Below are 16,226 nucleotides of genomic sequence, written 5' to 3' on the forward strand. Positions count from 1 at the left end.
GAAGGAGGAGAAATGGAGGGGGGGGGCAGGGGGCTTCTTGTGCGACGTCGAGGAAAAAAGTTTTTGGGAAGAAGTGCAACAAAGCCTGGAGGGCCTTCACTCAGTGTGTGTAGGCAGGGGGGCATTTTATGAAAACCATATGACACCCCCCCCACACACACACATACCAGAGTGCAAAATGTTTGCCATCTAAGAGCGTTGTTGCAACCCAGAGAGTCGCGTGCACATCGATGAGTGCGTGGGCCAGGTGTGAGAGAAGCCCTGCATCTTGGCGTGTGTTGGAGAGGAAAGAGGAAATGCCAGCTGTGCACGAGGATGGCCTCTTCGGAGTATATTTGGGGGTCACCTTCAAGCTGACCCAACTCTTTTCTCTGCGTTGAGTCGGAGCAGCAGCGGCGGCGGCAGAGGGCCAAAAAGAAAGAAGGAAGAAAACCTGCGGCTCCCGAAGAGCCTTGCGGTCTCGCGTCCCTCCCCCTCCTCGTCTCGGCGGTCGTCCTCGTCACCTCGCGTCCGCCGTCTGCTTCGGCGATCGGCGGCGGCGCTGGCCCCGCCCCCTCCGACATTCCACCGGCCGAAGTCCCGCCCCCGGGAACTTTTCCAAGGTAGGCGTCCGACGGGTTCGGGGCTTGGGGACTTCCGGCCGTCTTGCGGAGTGTGGGCGAGGGGCACGGGGGCCGGGGGCGCTTCTTTAGTCTGGGTTTGATCGTTTCGCCAAGGCGCCTCCTTCGACCCGCCGCCACCGGCGCGAGAGGGTCAACGACGGGCAACCCACCTGCTCCCCAATCACACCTGAGACCCCCGAACACGGATGAGTCACGTGACACCGAGGATGGAAAAGGGCCACTTGGGCCCCGAGTTTCACAAAGGGGTCGACTCGCTTTTGTTGCCTCATTTTTCTTTTCTTCTCTTTCATTTGCTGTGAGGGACCGTGGCCGACGCGTTCGGACATATAGAGCGAGAAAAAGCGTGGCATGTATTTGTATATCGATGAGAAAGGGTCCTTTTGGAAAAGAACGGCGCACGAAAGAAAGAATTCATTTTATGTGAAGCGAGAAGCCTTCGTGTTTGTTTTGGGTCGGAACAAAACTTACCGACCCAACATGTGTGCGGGTGCGCGCGCCAGACCAAACACTCCTTCGCTCTTCCCAACCGCGGGTGTCCTATGTCACACGTACGCGTACGTGCGCGTGCGTACAGACTGGAGCAATTAGCCGCGGCCTCCAAGAGGAGCGGATGCGTGCGCGTGCGCGTGCGCGCCGGTTCGATCCCTCGCGCCGCACTGACATCATTGCGAGCTGTCCGCTCCCTGGACGACGGGGAGGAAATTCCTTTGCCAAGTCTGCGACCCCCCACCCGCACCCCCCAAATCCACTTTGATCTTCTCCATCTTGCAGGACTCGTGCACGCGACAGCCGCCCGCGCGCACGCGCAGAGCAGAGCAGAGGTACAAGTCATGGAAAGTTTGAGAGATGAAGAAAGCAGAGGGCATCTGGAAAAGTAGGACAGCATGGAAGCTCGGATGACAGCGGAGGAGAGAATGAGGGGTCGGGGGAGGGTGTGGGGGGGGGGGGTGAACGCGTGAGCGGGCAGGGTGTTGGGTTTCGACAGCGAAGAAGCACTTGAGCGACAAACAGAAGCATCGCAGAGTTGCTGACTTGGAAGAAAGCAGAAGCGGGGAAAGAGCCGAGTGATGACGGCCAACTTTTGCCGGCGCGTTTGCGTGACTGCGGCGCCGAGGTGGACGACATCCGATCCGGTTCGGGCCACCGCTCAGGTCTCATCATGACGTCCGGCTTGGGGACGTCGGATCCGATGGCTCCGACTTCAATCCCATCAGATTCTGAAAAGTGAAAGTCCCCCAAGGGGGGAGTCGGGCGGGGGGGCTGTGTCCATTTTCTGTCGTTGCAATACATTGGGCCCATCGTTTTTGGGCTTGAGTCAGGTCCGCTCGGGTCGACCGCGATCCGGTCCCGGTCGCATCAATCCACTTGAACCCTCCGTTGCTGACTTTGTTGCTCCGTTTTCCCTTCGGGCCCGTTGGCTTCTTCCTCTTCTCCGCCTTTTCTCGTCCCAGTCATCGTGGGACTCGGTGGCTCGGCTTTGTCTTTCCGCGGCGTCTCGCACGCAGCCGGCCAAACACAAACCGCAATTTCCATCCGAGCGAAAGACTTGCCGCCGCCGTGCTCGAGAGCGTGCGAGTTTCTCTTGTCAAGGGCGCCGTGTTTGGCGCCCCCTGGCGAACTCGTGCAAAACTCAGCCCCTCAACTAAAACACAACTTCCTTGATGACAACTTGTTCTCATCATCGGAACAATCGAAATCATTCGAACGAGGCATATCGGTGTCACGGTCTTGGCTCCGCCCCCTACCGGACGGCGACGTCACGCGCCGGGCGCGTCCGGCTCCGGGCCCGGACGGCCGCCGTCCCGCCTGTTTTGCGGCGGCGACGCGCCCGATTCGGATGATCGGCTCATGGGCCGGCTCCGAAGCGGCGCTACGACGTCCCTGATGATTTGAATCAGGTGTGTCGCTCCCGGAAAACAGGCGGGACGGCGGCCCCGAGGACCCGCTTCGGACGCCCCCGGCATACGCGGCAAATCGAGCCTCATTCAAAACAAACCATCTGTCCATCCATCCGTTTTCTCATTCGCTTATCTTCACGAACGTCTGGAGCACAGAGATGGAAAAAGCCAAGAAAAGAAGGGATAAAAGCATTCATTTGAAATTTCAAAATGCAGACGGATGACAACGTCGGGTGGGGGGGGGGGGGGGGGGCGCAGTCGTGAGCATTCCGCCCACCGCCGGGTTGAGTCCTGCTCATCGTCACCGTTTCTTCCAAAGCCCCACACACACACACTGACCAGAAAAGAAAAAAAGTCTCCGCGCAAATAAATAAAGCCGTGGTGTGACCAGCAAAACAGCAGTCGCGTGCGTGCGTGTCACTGCAGCACACACTTGTCCTTGTCGTTGTACTTCCTCCTCCGCATCGCCAGGCCGCGCTCCAGACGCTCGTCCTCCTCCAGCGCCCTGCACGGCACGCAAAGCCACACGCTCACACGCACGCACGCGCACGCATTCCCCGAGCGTGGCTGCCGAAGGCGGTTGAGGCGCACCCTCGCTCTTTGGCGTCCATGTTCCTGACGACATCGTCGCGCTGGTTGACCAGAGACACCAACTCGCGCAGGAGGAGCTGCTCGCGCTCTCGCTGGGCGTGCGACTTCTGCCAGTCTGCGAGGTACACGCGAGCGGTCAAGGCGGGCGGCGTGACACGGGCCCGGGGGGGGGGGGGGGGGCGTTGGCTGACCTTCCACGGCCGTGGCGACTCGCAGCTCTCGGGTCAGAAGCTCGAAGCGTCTCTCCAGGTCGCGCTCCTCCTGCCTGTGGGCGTCATTGACGACGTCATTGACGGCGTCATCGTCATCGTCGTGGTTATGTGACCTACAGCAGCTCCAGGCGGTCTTGTCTTCGTATCAAGACGTTCTTCTTGTTGACCAGCGTGAACCACTCCTGAATCAGCCGCTCCTCCTCAGCGCGGTCGCTTCCTGTCACGTCACACACACACACAGCTCAAGCGGTGTCAAGCGAAGGCGTGCACACGTTGGCGGTCGAGTGATGCGTCGCGCGTGCGGGTCACACCGCTTTCCATGAGGCTCCTGAGATGTCGCTCCACCACCGCCGCCCTGCCGTCGACGCGCTTTTGCTCCGCCTCCAACGCCGCCGTCTCTCTCAGCACGTACTGAAGACGCCGACCGCCCGCGCGACACCCACGCGTGGCCGGGCAGGAAGCAAGGAAGGAAGGAAGGAAGGAAGGAAGGCCGCCCGGATAGCCGGCAAGTTGGGGAGGGGTGACGGCCGGAAGGAATTGGCAAGTCCAGAAAGGGCGGCGAGGAAGAAGGCAAGCCATGAACGAGCTGCCGCCGCATCGTTGGACTGCTTGACGGCGTCAAAGTTCCAGACGGACGCCCAAAAACTCACCATCGCCTTGTCTTCTTCTTCTTCGGGATGCTCGGATCCTGCACGCGCACGCACACACACGCACACACACACACACGTGCAGTCGGCAAAGAGATGAAGCCCTTTCTGTGTGTGTGTGTGTTGAAATTCCGACCCTGCTCCCGTGCGCCCGCTGCAGACTCCTTGATGCGGTCGCCCTCTTCCTGAGCACAACATCAAATCAAACACGGCCAAGAGGAGGAACAAGCGAGCGGGAGCTGACCTGAGGCACGGCAGGCGTGGCCTCTCCTGCGAGGAAGCGCAAACGCGGCGGCACGTCAACGTCTCCGACGGCAAAACGCGACAAGGTGACGGCGCTCGGCCCCCCCGCAGCCCATCGGCGCCGTTTTGCGTTCTCCACAAAAACGGATGGGCTTGCTTGACCGAAATTGACAGGACGGCGTAGGCCCCCGGCGCCCCCCGCTGCCCCGGCATCAAAATGACAACAAAGAGCTACTTTTGTTGTCGAAATGAAACGTGCCCAAATGGTGGATTTCACGTCTTTCAATGGCGCTCTCGCTATACCGAAGCTGCATTGCAAGCGGGCCGGAAGGCCCCCAAAAAAGCGGGATGACAATCTTCAGACCGACCTTCGAGCGGCCTCTTGGCTCTCGGCGGCGGGACGGGCGGGGCGGCCCCTCCTCCGTGGGGGGCGCGGGCGAAGTGGCTGCGCAGCTGGCTGGCGTACGTCATCACCATGAGGCGGTCCGGAAGGGGAGGCGCCGCCGGGTCGGACGGCTCCAGGAGGCGCGGCACGCCCAGCGACTCCAAGGCGGCGAAGGCCTGAAGGGAAAGGCGGCGGCGCCGCCTCCTTTACACGCTTGCCTGAGTCGGCCCGCCGCGCGCGCGTCGCCGCCAAAATTTGGCCACCGAGGAGCAGCCGCAAGCAATTCTCAAGCGTCGCCAGAAGTGCCGGACGCCTTCATCGAGCGCGGCGGCGAGGTCGACGTTGCCGAGCGAATGAATCCCGTCCGAGGGGAAGCCGCTCGGAAGGATCTCGGACCCGCTGAACTTTTTCAGGATACTTTCCCCCAATTCAATTCAATTCAATCCCCTTTTTTTTGGGTGGGAGGGGGTGCTTCTCGGCATCCAAAGCGCATAAGCCCGGAGCCGTGTTGTCACCGCGACGGCGCTCACCTTCTTGTTGTTCGTTTCGGCGTGGTGAGGGTTCAACTCCTGCAAATCCCTGCAGGGACAAAAGAGAAGCCGCTGCGTGACGGCCGGCCGGCCACGCGACCAGCGGGGGGGGGGGGGGGGGGGGGCCTACATGAGCTGCGGGTGGAAGTGATGCACCAGCGCGCACAAGGCCAGGCCGTCGCTCCAGGACGCGCCGAAGTCGCTGACCTTGACCCCCGGGTAGCCGGCCGTCACCTCCTGGCACCACCGCAGCAGCGACTGGCTGCAGGTCACCGGGCCCTGGGCGGGGGGGGGGGGCACCTTAGCACCTTAGCCTCTGGCTCGCCGCTTTTGGCTTTACCTCATCGACGGCGGCGGTGGCGGCGTCCTTTCCGTCGGCCTCCTCTCTGATCGGGCCGGCCGCTGCCCCCGAGGACCCGCCGCCGCGCCGCTCCGACGGCCTGCCGCAGATGAACAGCAGCGTCAATCTCGCGCCGGCGGCTTTGTTCTCAGATTGCGCATCCTCCTATCATCATCATCATCATCATCTGCGGTGCCCAACATCCGCTCATCTTCCTGATCGCTGATCTCGGACATCCTCGTGGGCGCTTCTCTTTCTCAACGGGACAGCCGTCACGATCGCACTCCTCCTCGAGTGTTTGTGCGTGTCACGGCGACGACTTACGGGCATTCTCCCGACGACGACTGCTCGGACCCGGCGCCATCTTGGGCCTCGGGAATCGGGAGCTTGCCGGCGTCCTCCTGAAGGACAACGCGGCCCGCAGGCCGCTCGGGAGGAGCGGCGAGATGACGGCGGGGACCGAGGACCTCCACAAGAGCGGGCTGAGGAGCGCGAGGATCGGCGGGATTTGGGCTCTCGGGCGCTGTGAGGCGTGCGGCGCCATCCTCCTCGTCAGCAATGTCAGCAAGCTCCGCCTCCGATGGGCCGCGCCGGCCTTTCTTCGCTTGCTCTCGTTCCCGGTCCCCTTCCTCATCTGGCGCCTCTCCTCGCTCCGTCTCTTCCTCCGCCTTGCTCTTCTCGCCTTCCGCGCCGCCCTTTTCCGGTCGCTCCCGCGCCCTCCTTTCCTCCTCCTCCCGTTGCTCCTCCCGCTCCTCGGCGGCTCGTCGCAACCTGGCGACCAGGCCGAGCGTGGCCGCGTCGACGGGGCCGGGCTGCGCTTCTGGGGGCGGGACCCGAGCTGGAGGCGACGCCTCGGCGGCGCGGTCCGCTTGGACCTCGGGGAAACTTTGCCGGTTCGCCTCCGTGGTCGCCGCCTCGCCACTGCGGGACAAAACGAAGGTGAGCGATGGGAAGATGACGGCAGCCGTCCGTCAGCGGCTGGGCGAGCGCCGTCTCTTTGCGGTGGCGGGGGCCAAACTTACCTGCCATCGGCCGGCGTGGTCTCCCCCCACGGGCCGAGACTCGGGGCCGGCGGGGCGCCGCTGTCCGGCAGAGGGAGGCGGCAGCCGCCGCGGCTGGGCTCGACCTCCTCCTCCTCCCGCTCTCGGCTTTCATCGCCCCCTCTCTTCTCCTCCCGGGGTGGCGGCGCGCCTTTGTCCGCTCGCACCCTCCTGTCGTGTTCCCCCCCCGTCCCTCTCTCACGTTGCACCTTTGCTTTCTCCTCCTCCCTCAACGTCCGCTCCTCCTTCTGCGCCTCCCAGGCTCCGCCCTCCTCCTCGTCCCTTTTCTTTAGCTCCTCCTCCTCCCTCTTTTTGCCCTCCATCCTTTCTGTCTCCTCCTCATCGCTCTTCTTTTGCTCCTCCTCCCTGCGCTGCTCTTCCTCCCCATTTTTGCCCCCTGCACTTTCTCTCTCCTCCCTCGACCTCTGCGCCCCCCGGTTTTCCTGCTCCTCCTGGCCCCCCCTCTTTTCCTCTGTCAATCTTTGCAACTCTGGCTCCTCTTGCACGCAGATCCTGCTCTCCGTCTCCCCCTTCTGCCTCCCGGCTTTCTCATCTGCCAATGTTTGAGCCTCCTTCTCTTCCCGCGCCTTCTCCTTCTTCGTCTCCTCTTCGTTAGCGTCCCCCTCCCTCTCCTCGCCCCGCTGCCGACGTCGTGAGCGTTCCCCCCCCTCCTCCTCCTCCCTCACCCCGACGAGTGCGGCCTCCTCCTCGCGGGCCCGCCGCAGGCTCTTCAGCTCCTCTCTCCTTCGGGCCTCTTGGGCCTCCTCCTCCTCCTCCTCTCTCTTCCTCCGGGCGTCCTCCTCTCGCCGCAGCCTGTGGTCGCGCTCTCGCTTCTCCCGGAGCAGCCTCTCCTCCTGGCCCCTCCTCCGATCCTTCAGCTTCCTCAGCTCCTCCTGCTCCCGCAAGAGTCGCCTCTTCTCCTCCGCCAGCAGTCGCCTCTTCTCCTCCTCGTGTCGCTCCCGCCTCCTTTCCCTTTCCGCCGCCTCCTCCGAGGCGGGAGTCTCCTTCAGCAGGAGGCTGCAGAGGAGAAAGAGAACGCGCCTCAGACTTCTCATCCCCACCCGACCCCCTTTTTCATCTGTCTTTGCATCTCACCATCTCCTTCTCTTCTTTTCTGCTCCCCCGCGTACCTCACACCTTTTAATTTTCGTTCCGCCTGTCCTATCTGCCCTGTTTTGTGTCCTCTTTTCTCCTCCCGGATCTTGCGAGCTCCTCCCCATCTTCCTTCCTCATCTCCCCTCACTCCACTTTGTCTTTTGCTCCTCCCTCTCTTCGTTCTCTCTTCCTCCCTCCTCTCACTCCTCCTTTCGTTCCTCCCCTCGCAAACTCACCCGTCCGAGTCGGGCTGCACCGAGCGGCGTCCCGATTGGCCGTCGCGCGGCCGGTCTTGACCCGCCTCCGCATGCCGGCGAAAGTCGTCGGCGTCCTCGTTCCGCTTGGGGCTGATAAAAGCCGCCGAGACGCCGGCGGAGGGCCGCTGCGGGGCGGAGCTCTCGCACGGGGAGGGAGGCGGAGCTATGATCGACTCCGATTGCGATTGGCTGGGACTGGGCGCGGGGGACATAGAAAGCGGAGATCGGGTTTGACCCGTGCCGAGGGGAGGCGGGGTCAGGCCGGAGGAGGACCGAAGCGCAAACACACACGAAACGTCCGGCGGGTCGCGAGCCAGCTCACAAACGCCCATAGCGCACGTTAGCGTGGCGTTAGCTCGGACGCTAAGCGCAGAGCCAGGGCGGAGCTCGTGTACGGCGCGCAGGTACGTGTGTGTGTGTGTGTGTGTTTTGTGGCCCCCACCTGCCCCTCACTGATTTCTCCGGGCTGGCCGCCTTGCGGTCCCGGGCCTCGATCGGCGGTCCGGAGGCTGCGAAGTCATCGGCAGCCGCCGCGCCGCGGCCCGCACTTGGTGTCGGCCCCGCGGCACCGGAAGACGCCGCGGCACCTGCGTGGGAGTAAAATGACCCGGTGAATGAACAGCAATTTACGGGAATAGAACTGCCCTCGACAAACCGGTTGGTTGGTGTTATTGATGTTGAAAAAATAAAAAAATAAAAACTTCAAGTGGTTTGCTGCCACCCCCGGCTGAAGTTAAGTATGCAAGTTGACATAAAACCAAGAGAGTGACACCTTGTGCATTTGAATCGAGCAGAAAGCCGCCTCGCTTCACGCCAACAAACCAGTTCGAGGCTCTACGGCGGAGGAGCGGCGAGGCCGTACCTGCGTACGAGCCGCCGGCGCGGGGAGACGGCGAGACCCGCGGCCGCGGGGTGCCAAGCGCCGGCGCGGCGGGCTCGCAAAGGGCGTCCGGGTCCGGGCGACTCAGCAGCGGCACGGCGGTGACGTCATCGGCGGGGGGCAGGGAAGAGGGCGGCGCTAAGGCAGACCAAAATAAATAAAATGTGATCCATCCATACATTTTGGTGTTACCGCGATGGCTTCGGATATTTGTGCTCTTGGAAGCTGCCTCAAAGCGCCACGCCAAGGCAGTCAAGTGCTTGTTTTGGACGTTGTATTTTTCCATATTGTTTTGAGTTGAAATCCCGTGCATCAGCCCCCCCCCCCCTCCCCCACCACATGTACCGATCCGGCCAATCAGTGCGTCGCAATGCTTTTGGCCCACTGTCGCAAAAGGAATCCCCGCATGGTGAGTCACGGGGAGGCAACAAGTCCATTTTTTTTTTTTTGCCACCGGGCTACCTTTTCCCTGGAAGATGGCGGGCAGCGGAGGCGGAGCCGCGAGTGGGAGGGGCGGGGAACGGGAGGACGAGGTCCCGCGGGGCTGGGCGGAGCCAATGGGCCGAGGAGGGTGGGAGTGCGGGGCGGGGTTGCGGGGACCGCACCCTCGGATGACCGATGGATGAGTGGTCGGGAAAAAAAATTCCAAAAAAAAAACAAAGAAAGGGAAGATGGAACTACAGATCAAGAGGAAGGCATCAAACGTTTGGCTCATTCAACAAACACAACAGTCAGCGAAGCCGTCACAAGAGTGAAAGGAGGACAACCGCGTTCACAGGCGGGTTACTGAACAGGCCGACAAGCACGCAGAGAGGAGAGGAGCAGTCACGAGAACTGGCAGAGGAACGGTGAAGGGATGGCTCACGGCAAGTGTGAGTGGAAGGCTCGGAAGGAGCAGACAGAAGAACGCGGCGGGGGCGGGGAGGCCGAGGAACGGTCAGGAGGCGGGTCGCGGGAGCATTCCAAAGAGCCGAGCGACAGCTACCTGGTGCGCTTGCCGTTTCGGGCGGCGGAGGGGCGGGCCGATCGGGGCGCATGAGAGGGCGTGGAACGGCTGCGTCAGGGGGGACGTGAGAACGAGTGAAAACGGGCCCGCGGGGAGCGTTTCGACGCCGGCGCTTACCCGCCCCGCCGCCGGCAGATCTGCCGTCGCCGTCCTCGTCGCTCTCGTTGAAGTCGTTCATGTCGGCTACGTCGGGTTTGACGCTCATCAGGCTGGCGAGGCTCTGCATGTCTTCGTCGCTAAACACAGCAAACGCCGGCTTAGCCGTCGTCGGCTAACGCAGCAAATGTCACTGCTAATGGGAGCCAACGGTAGGTTCCGCACGTCTCGACGCTAACGCTAGCTCAGCTACGCTGCGCTTGGCTAACATGAGCGGGGCCAAACCCAGCTAGCTACCCGTAGCACTTTGCAGCTAAGCTCGGCTGCGCTCGGCGACTCACGTGGCTTTTCCCTCACGCACGAAGATGCAGGACAGCGAGAGCTTGAGCTCCGCCTCCACCACTTTGACGGACAGCGGTTTGAGCGGCAGCCTGATGTCCGTCTGCGTCGGCGTCACGCCGGCGTAAGTCTTCAGGTCGACGGCGGCGGACGCCAGAACCTTTCGGTGGCCTTTGCAATCCTGCCGGATCACAAGCGACGGTCAGAGGACCGGCCGCGTACCCGCCGGGAGCGATATCCTCGTCGAGTGGCGCGCAAAGGAACCGTTGTCAAAATGCGAGGACAACGGAAGCTCATTCCCGACCGTCGGAGGAACAGAAGGAGAAATATTCGAAGCGGCTCCTCCTGCGCGGTACTCACACCCTCGATGACGAAGGTCCACTCTTTGTCCTCAAAGGCGTCAGCGCCCGCCTCCTGGAGACACGGCGACACAACACGCGCGTCACCACGCCGCCAACGGCCGCCAGCCCCCCTCCCGCCGTTTGGAGACGGCCGGCTACCTTGAACAGCGTCACAGAGATCTCCACGTTCTCCGGGACGGGCCAGACAACCATCCCCCTGTACGGGTTCTTGATGCCGGGCTGCCAGCTGTGAGGCTACACGCACGCACGCGCACACACGCACACGCACACACTTGAGTGTACAGACCGTTTCGTGTTGTTGAGAAACAATAGGCAGCAGGTTCCTTGCGGGCGGCAGAAAGAACACGATTGAGTCGCACGGCCTTGAACTCAAATCGAGCGCAACGCAAGTTGAAAATAGTCGCACAGAGATGGCGAGACGTCCAAAGCGGGAAGCAAAAGCTGCCATCATTGGAGGACATCGGCACATCTCGGAGGAATTTCAATTCATTCCTCGGAGCCGTCGCGGAGGCTCTCGACTCTGCGGGAATTGCCGCCGTCTATTTTGGAATCGACCGATCCGCGCGTGACGGTTGGCCGGCCGTCTCCCTTCCGCGCAACATCTTCCCAACTTTTGGACCGACGCTTGACGGGCGCCAACTTCGGGCATGAGGGAAGAAGGCTCAAATGATCACGCAACACCATTTGCCCCCCCCCCCCCTCGCTTCACTGACATACGAGCCCGAGAACCTCCTTCGAGCGCACGCCGCCTGATGCCCCGCCTTCGCGCCCGACGTCCGGATTTCTCAGCGTTTTACTTCCACTTCTCCTTTCGAGGTGGCGATGGCCAAATGTGATTCTGCAGCGACTTCCCCGTAGGCGCTCCTCGGGGGGGCGCTCGGGTCCTGCGGAAGAAGCGCTTTTCCGGAGGACACCGACAGAAATCAACTGGACTCGATGAAGGCCGCTGGGCGACGGGCCACCATCCATGAAAACGAGATGACGAGACCCCCCCCCCCCCCCCCGCCCCACTTCACGCCACGATGCTTCACTTGGTTGCCATTGGGAAAACATTTTGATATGTTTTGGAAAACTTTCCTGCCGCATGTGCAGAGTTGTTTCACCTTGGAGCACATGCGCCGGTTCCTCCTGGTCCAAATCACACGCAGCTTGTCTGGTTGCCTGCAGACACGCACACACACACGCAATGTTTGGTGTGTACAACAGACACATGTCGTGTGTAGACTTTCTGGAAGCAGCTTGAGGCACAAACAGCTGATGGTCATGAGGTCGGGTGACGTTCGCGGACCGCCTTGTGTGCTGCGTATTGTCCGCCGGTAGAAAGGAAGTGAAAGAGGAAGTTGCACTGCAGTCACGTCGACCCGCGAGCGTATTTGCGGAGCGCATTGGAAGGGCACACGCACACAACTGGCGCCACTTGGTGAGCTCACTCCGGAACCCAACGCGAGACCTAATTTTGTTTCTTTGGTGAATTTCCAAGCAGTCATTTTTGAAATGACTTTTTTTGTTTTTGCTATGAATGTTTCTGGGCTATGATGTAGACACGCCTAAAATACTTGGATGGTAGTGCCACATTGTGCCACCACACGCTGGGTGGAATTGACAGTGAGAAGAACACACACACACACACAATCAGTTAACGTTCAAAGATTTTCACATCGTCCAACATCCAAGGCTAAGGCCGACGTGTTAGCCTGTCTACAGTGCTTGGCATGACTGATATGAAGACCGCAGACGCTCTGTAAACGCAAGGCTCTAAGTGGCCATTTTGATGTGGAGATGTAAAACGAGATCTTTTTTGTTTGACGGTCACCTCAATCAGGCCACAACAGACAAAGAGCTTGAAGCAAGCACTCCGGGGCTCTTAGTTGGCGAGTCTCCTGTGCATTTCCTTCCAGTGAGCTCATGGCATGAACACTTATTTCTTGGCAGCGAGTGACAACAGGTGCTAAGGCGAGTCTTGTTAAGGGTTTGAATGAATTGAATTGTATTCATGCCTGAAAGATAAAACTTAAAAAAAAAAGCAGATAGATATATATACACCGGAGGTGCCAAAGGAAGCCACAAAGACCGACAAAGGGCCTCGCGGCGGCCGAGCGATCACGTGCGCGTCCACTCACCATTTGTCTTTACATTCGAGCAGCAACTCCTGGTAGGAAGCCACAAACTGAAACTTGGAAGCTTTTTTGCCAACGCGCTGGAGCCTCTTCCACACCGACGTCATCGCAAACACACCAAGCACGTCCGCGTGGCTCCCGGCCTCCGTCAAGTTCCTCTGGTGGCACGCAGGCGCGGCAGTCTCTCCGGGGGACGTCCCACCAAAGGTCAAGGCGAGGCGCGCGCGTCAAGCGACGGCCGTAGAGTCTTTCAAGATTCACGTCCGGGCCGGACTTTGATCCTGCCACGCACGCGTTCTTGTGACTCGAATGGGCGCGCGCGTTCACGCAAGGGTGACGGCAGGGAGCTATTTTGAGGATGACTGACAGAAACAGCCGCGCGGAGGGGCGGGGCGTGACTCAGTGGTTCCGACGAAACAAACGTCACCCGAACACTTGACCCCGCCCATCGCCGCTTCCTGGCTCACGCCGACTTACAAAGCAAAGAAAGAAAGAAAAAAAAAAACGTCCAAAGTTGTTTCTCTTCGTTTGAGCTTTGGAAAGGAGTTGCATCTGGCGCCCTCTCGTGGACACGACTGGTATTCTTGGAATGCGACTGACTCGGAGCGAGGGCCACCCTGGATCGGTCGCCCGCCCCCCCTTTTTTTTGTGGCGCCGAAAGCCGGAGATTGGCACGCCCCCTTTTACTGCAGAGCTTGGGTGTTTTTTCCTCTATCTCAGCCCGTCAACGTCATCGCCGACATGCCTCCTTTTCCGGCCTAGTTGGTCACGTTCTGTTGTCTGAAACCAACACTTCAATTCTGTCCAGCCACACATGCCGCGATGCGACGGAGGCAGCCCCCGCGTGTCAATTTGGGCTCAAGAGCAAACAAATTGGCGAAACCGCAAAGGCAAGCGAATATTATTTTCCGGCCCCACCGAAAAAAATGTATTTGAGCGTGACCACCTCGGCCCGAGTCCCCCTTGAATGCAAGTATGTCATGTGAGCAGACAGGTTGGCACGGAAACATCGGCGGAATCATTTTAATGGGCAAACAATTTGAAAAGAGAAAATAACTTATAAAAAGAACAGAGCTCCCCCTTTGGGTCTGGCCCGCCCACTCAAGAGTTCAAAAGGGTAAAGGCCCCTCATTGGCCGATCTCCCGCAGGCTCCGCAGGGTGGCGGCGCAGCTGGAGATCAGGTTGCACAGCTGGATGCTGGACTCCAGGGAGGCGCAAGTTTGCAGCTGGCTGCTGGCCCAGCGCATTTTGCTCAGCACCGCCTCCTCGGCGTCCTGCAGCACGGGACGCCGGGCCAGCGGGCGCAAGGCCGCGCTGGGCGGCGGGGGGCGGACGGCGGCCGACCCCGGGACGGCGCCTGCGCCGGCGCCCCCGGGGATGACGCCGGCGGGGGAGGCCGCCGCGGGCGGGGCCGGGGGCGCGGGAGGGGCGGCCCTGCCCCCCGTCGCCGCCCCCTCGCAGTGCTCGGGTCGGGGCTGGGGGACGGCGACGACGCGGCCGCCGGCGTCGCCGTTGACGTAGGCCGGATCGGACGGCGCCGGAGACTGAGCCGCCAGGCGCCGCTCTCGCACCTGGGACAGCGCCGCCTGCGCGTTGAGGGCTGACGGGACACCAAGGACGTCACTCGTTTATTTGGAGCGGAACGCGTCGTTGAGAAGAAGAAAAAATAATAAAAGTCCTCTAAAACAGCCACCCGGAGTGACTCGAGACTATTCGATCGATGGCTTGAGCTCTCGCGTCGACCGTACCGTCCGCTCGATTCAAATGCTTTCAGAGTGACTCAGAAGATTGACAGCGCGCCTTGCGAATCCATCCCACCCCCCACATTTCCAATCACTGTTTGGGGAAGGAGACAATGATTCCCACCACACTCGCTTTGTGTGTGTGTGTGTGTGTCTTACCAGGGTTGTCCTTATCAACATCAGAGTCCAGCTCCTGACACGAGACACAATAATTCTTGTGTGTGCGGTCCTGCAGCAAGATGGTCTGCAAAGACACAATGACATAAAATGCTCACGTGCACGCGTACCCACTTGTGTGTGTGTGTGTGTGCGTGTGAGCACGCGCACGAGACTTACGCCGCACACGTCGCAGCACTCGGCCAGCATCTTGTAGCCTTTGAGGAGGTAGTCGCCCATGACTTTGCTGATCTGGTCCTGTCTCTCCCTGCGGGCCTGGATCACCTTCATCTCGGCCTCGGTGGGGGGCTCCCACTCCAAGTCTTCCTCCTCTGGCGTCACGGGAGGAAGCGGAAAAAGACCACCACGAATACCGTGAGCAAGGACAGCAGGGAGTACGCCAAGATATTTTGCAAACAATGAGCGAATGCTCGCAAACGCATCCATTCGCTCATTCTCAACTCCCCGATCGCAACAACGGCGAGTAGAAATTTCCCAAATTGAACCCAACGCATTCCCAGTTTTGGTCACAGCACAGGGACTATTTTAAAGACACCAAATAGAAGCTCATCCTCAAAATGTATCGCAGTGTATGCAATAGGGACAGGCAAGTGCCAGGGTTTCCACATTTAAATGAAAACAAATAAACTAACGGGGGGGGGGGGGGTGAAAACAAATATACATGTATAGAATAAATAGTAAAAAAAAAGTAGATTTTATTATTCTAGTCATATTATCCTTGGTTTTCATCAATTCATTTTATTCTTGTATTGATACAATTCTTGCCATCTTCTGCTGTATTTTACGACCGGGACAATACACCGTTTGTACAGTTTAATGCTTAACGAAGAGTCTTGATGATTATTTTGTGATGAAAACGTCAATTTAATATTTATCGTCATTTTCAAATGATGACTTTGGGTCTGCGCAGACGGATGCATCGCTTTTCACGGTGACCGTCCAGACTTTCACGAGGTATTACAAATCATCAACATCATTGCTCGGCGTGGTCTGCGCTTAGCGAGTTTTCCCATGACTGGCAGTCTTGTGGAAAAAAAGAAAAGTGGCGACAGCTCGGAAATGGTCAAACTCGGATTCAACAGAGCGGGCCAGGCGACCTCGGTGTGTTGGCCCGAAGAGGAACTCGGACAGCCCGTGATCCGGCGACGGAACGCCACTTTGCCCCGGTGCGTGCGACGAAGCGGTGGCCCGGAGCTAGCTAGCAAAAACGCGCTAACGTTAGCCGAGGCGACCAAACGTCGAGTTCGCGAAAGTCAAACGACAGTCGCGAACCGAAGGCTTCGCAGCGAGCGTCGCTTGTCTCGGCGGCTGCGAATCGGCAGGCAGACAAGCAAGCAAGCAAGCAAGCAAGCAAGCAAGCAAAACAACAACCAACCTCCATGAAGCGACATGTTGCTGCGCGGCGCGGCACCGGACGCACGTTCGGCGTCATGACGTCACGAGCGTTTTCCTCACTGCCGGAGGCCGGCGTCCGCTCTGGACCGCCGCCGCCCCCCGCCGGCCTCCGGCTCGAACTGCAGGATTGCATCACGGGGAAAAGAGTGATCCAGTTTTCGAGTGTTTACCAAGACGTCCAAACGGGACTTTATAATACGTTCAAATGCGTTTACCGAATCCAAACGAACGACTTTACCAACTCGTTCGA

The 16,226-nt window shown here is 60.0% G+C and overlaps 2 protein-coding genes across 6 annotated transcripts; both read right to left on the bottom strand.

The window, feature by feature from the left end:
- Positions 1 to 2,698: 2,698 nt before the first annotated feature.
- Positions 2,699 to 13,525, bottom strand: LOC147194304 (EH domain-binding protein 1-like protein 1). 5 transcript variants are annotated; one of them, XM_086130561.1, is made up of 25 exons: positions 12,665 to 13,525; positions 11,648 to 11,705; positions 10,683 to 10,778; positions 10,543 to 10,596; positions 10,185 to 10,363; positions 9,865 to 9,983; positions 9,727 to 9,795; positions 9,204 to 9,347; positions 8,724 to 8,879; positions 8,304 to 8,448; positions 7,841 to 8,056; positions 6,492 to 7,526; positions 5,794 to 6,390; positions 5,470 to 5,569; positions 5,260 to 5,408; positions 5,130 to 5,178; positions 4,583 to 4,775; positions 4,216 to 4,241; positions 4,108 to 4,156; positions 3,975 to 4,012; positions 3,636 to 3,735; positions 3,442 to 3,541; positions 3,304 to 3,377; positions 3,113 to 3,227; positions 2,699 to 3,026 (listed from the first exon to the last, which is right to left on the bottom strand). In XM_086130561.1, exons 1-25 carry the CDS (start codon positions 12,766 to 12,768, stop codon positions 2,939 to 2,941), a joined length of 4,053 nt encoding a protein of 1,350 aa, XP_085986687.1. In that variant the 5' UTR covers positions 12,769 to 13,525; the 3' UTR covers positions 2,699 to 2,938. The 5 variants fall into 5 exon arrangements, with proteins under 5 accessions (XP_085986687.1, XP_085986689.1, XP_085986691.1 ...); XM_086130563.1 differs by lacking the exon at positions 9,204 to 9,347; XM_086130565.1 differs by lacking the exon at positions 7,841 to 8,056.
- A 145-nt stretch (positions 13,526 to 13,670) lies between these two features.
- On the bottom strand, positions 13,671 to 16,115 carry znrd2 (zinc ribbon domain containing 2). The gene is made up of 4 exons (XM_086130567.1): positions 15,957 to 16,115; positions 14,741 to 14,892; positions 14,564 to 14,648; positions 13,671 to 14,262 (listed from the first exon to the last, which is right to left on the bottom strand). The coding sequence occupies exons 1-4, from the start codon at positions 15,970 to 15,972 to the stop codon at positions 13,790 to 13,792; spliced, it is 726 nt and encodes a 241-aa protein (XP_085986693.1). The 5' UTR covers positions 15,973 to 16,115; the 3' UTR covers positions 13,671 to 13,789.
- Between the last annotated feature and the right edge of the window lie 111 nt (positions 16,116 to 16,226).

This window comes from Hippocampus guttulatus, chromosome 15 (genome assembly GCF_054856545.1).
Source record: "Hippocampus guttulatus isolate MCC_2025c chromosome 15, RoL_Hgut_1.0, whole genome shotgun sequence".
In the NCBI taxonomy this organism is placed as follows: Eukaryota; Metazoa; Chordata; class Actinopteri; order Syngnathiformes; family Syngnathidae; genus Hippocampus; species Hippocampus guttulatus.

What these genes read in the sequence shown, in the direction of transcription:
- LOC147194304 (XM_086130561.1), bottom strand. Translation starts at nt 12,768, where the DNA reads ATGACGTCGGTGTGGAAGAGGCTCCAGCGCGTTGGCAAAAAAGCTTCC. An exon ending in GTGCGTGAGGGAAAAGCCAC is followed by an intron (nt 9,984 to 10,184) that starts GTGAGTCGCCGA and finishes TGCTGTGTTTAG; the next exon opens with CGACGAAGACATGCAGAGCC. An exon ending in ATGGACGCCAAAGAGCGAGG is followed by an intron (nt 3,027 to 3,112) that starts GTGCGCCTCAAC and finishes CGTGCCGTGCAG; the next exon opens with GGCGCTGGAGGAGGACGAGC.
- znrd2 (XM_086130567.1), bottom strand. An exon ending in AGTGCTGCGACGTGTGCGGC is followed by an intron (nt 14,649 to 14,740) that starts GTAAGTCTCGTG and finishes GTGTCTTTGCAG; the next exon opens with ACCATCTTGCTGCAGGACCG. An exon ending in TGTTGATAAGGACAACCCTG is followed by an intron (nt 14,263 to 14,563) that starts GTAAGACACACA and finishes GTGTCCCGTCAG; the next exon opens with CCCTCAACGCGCAGGCGGCG.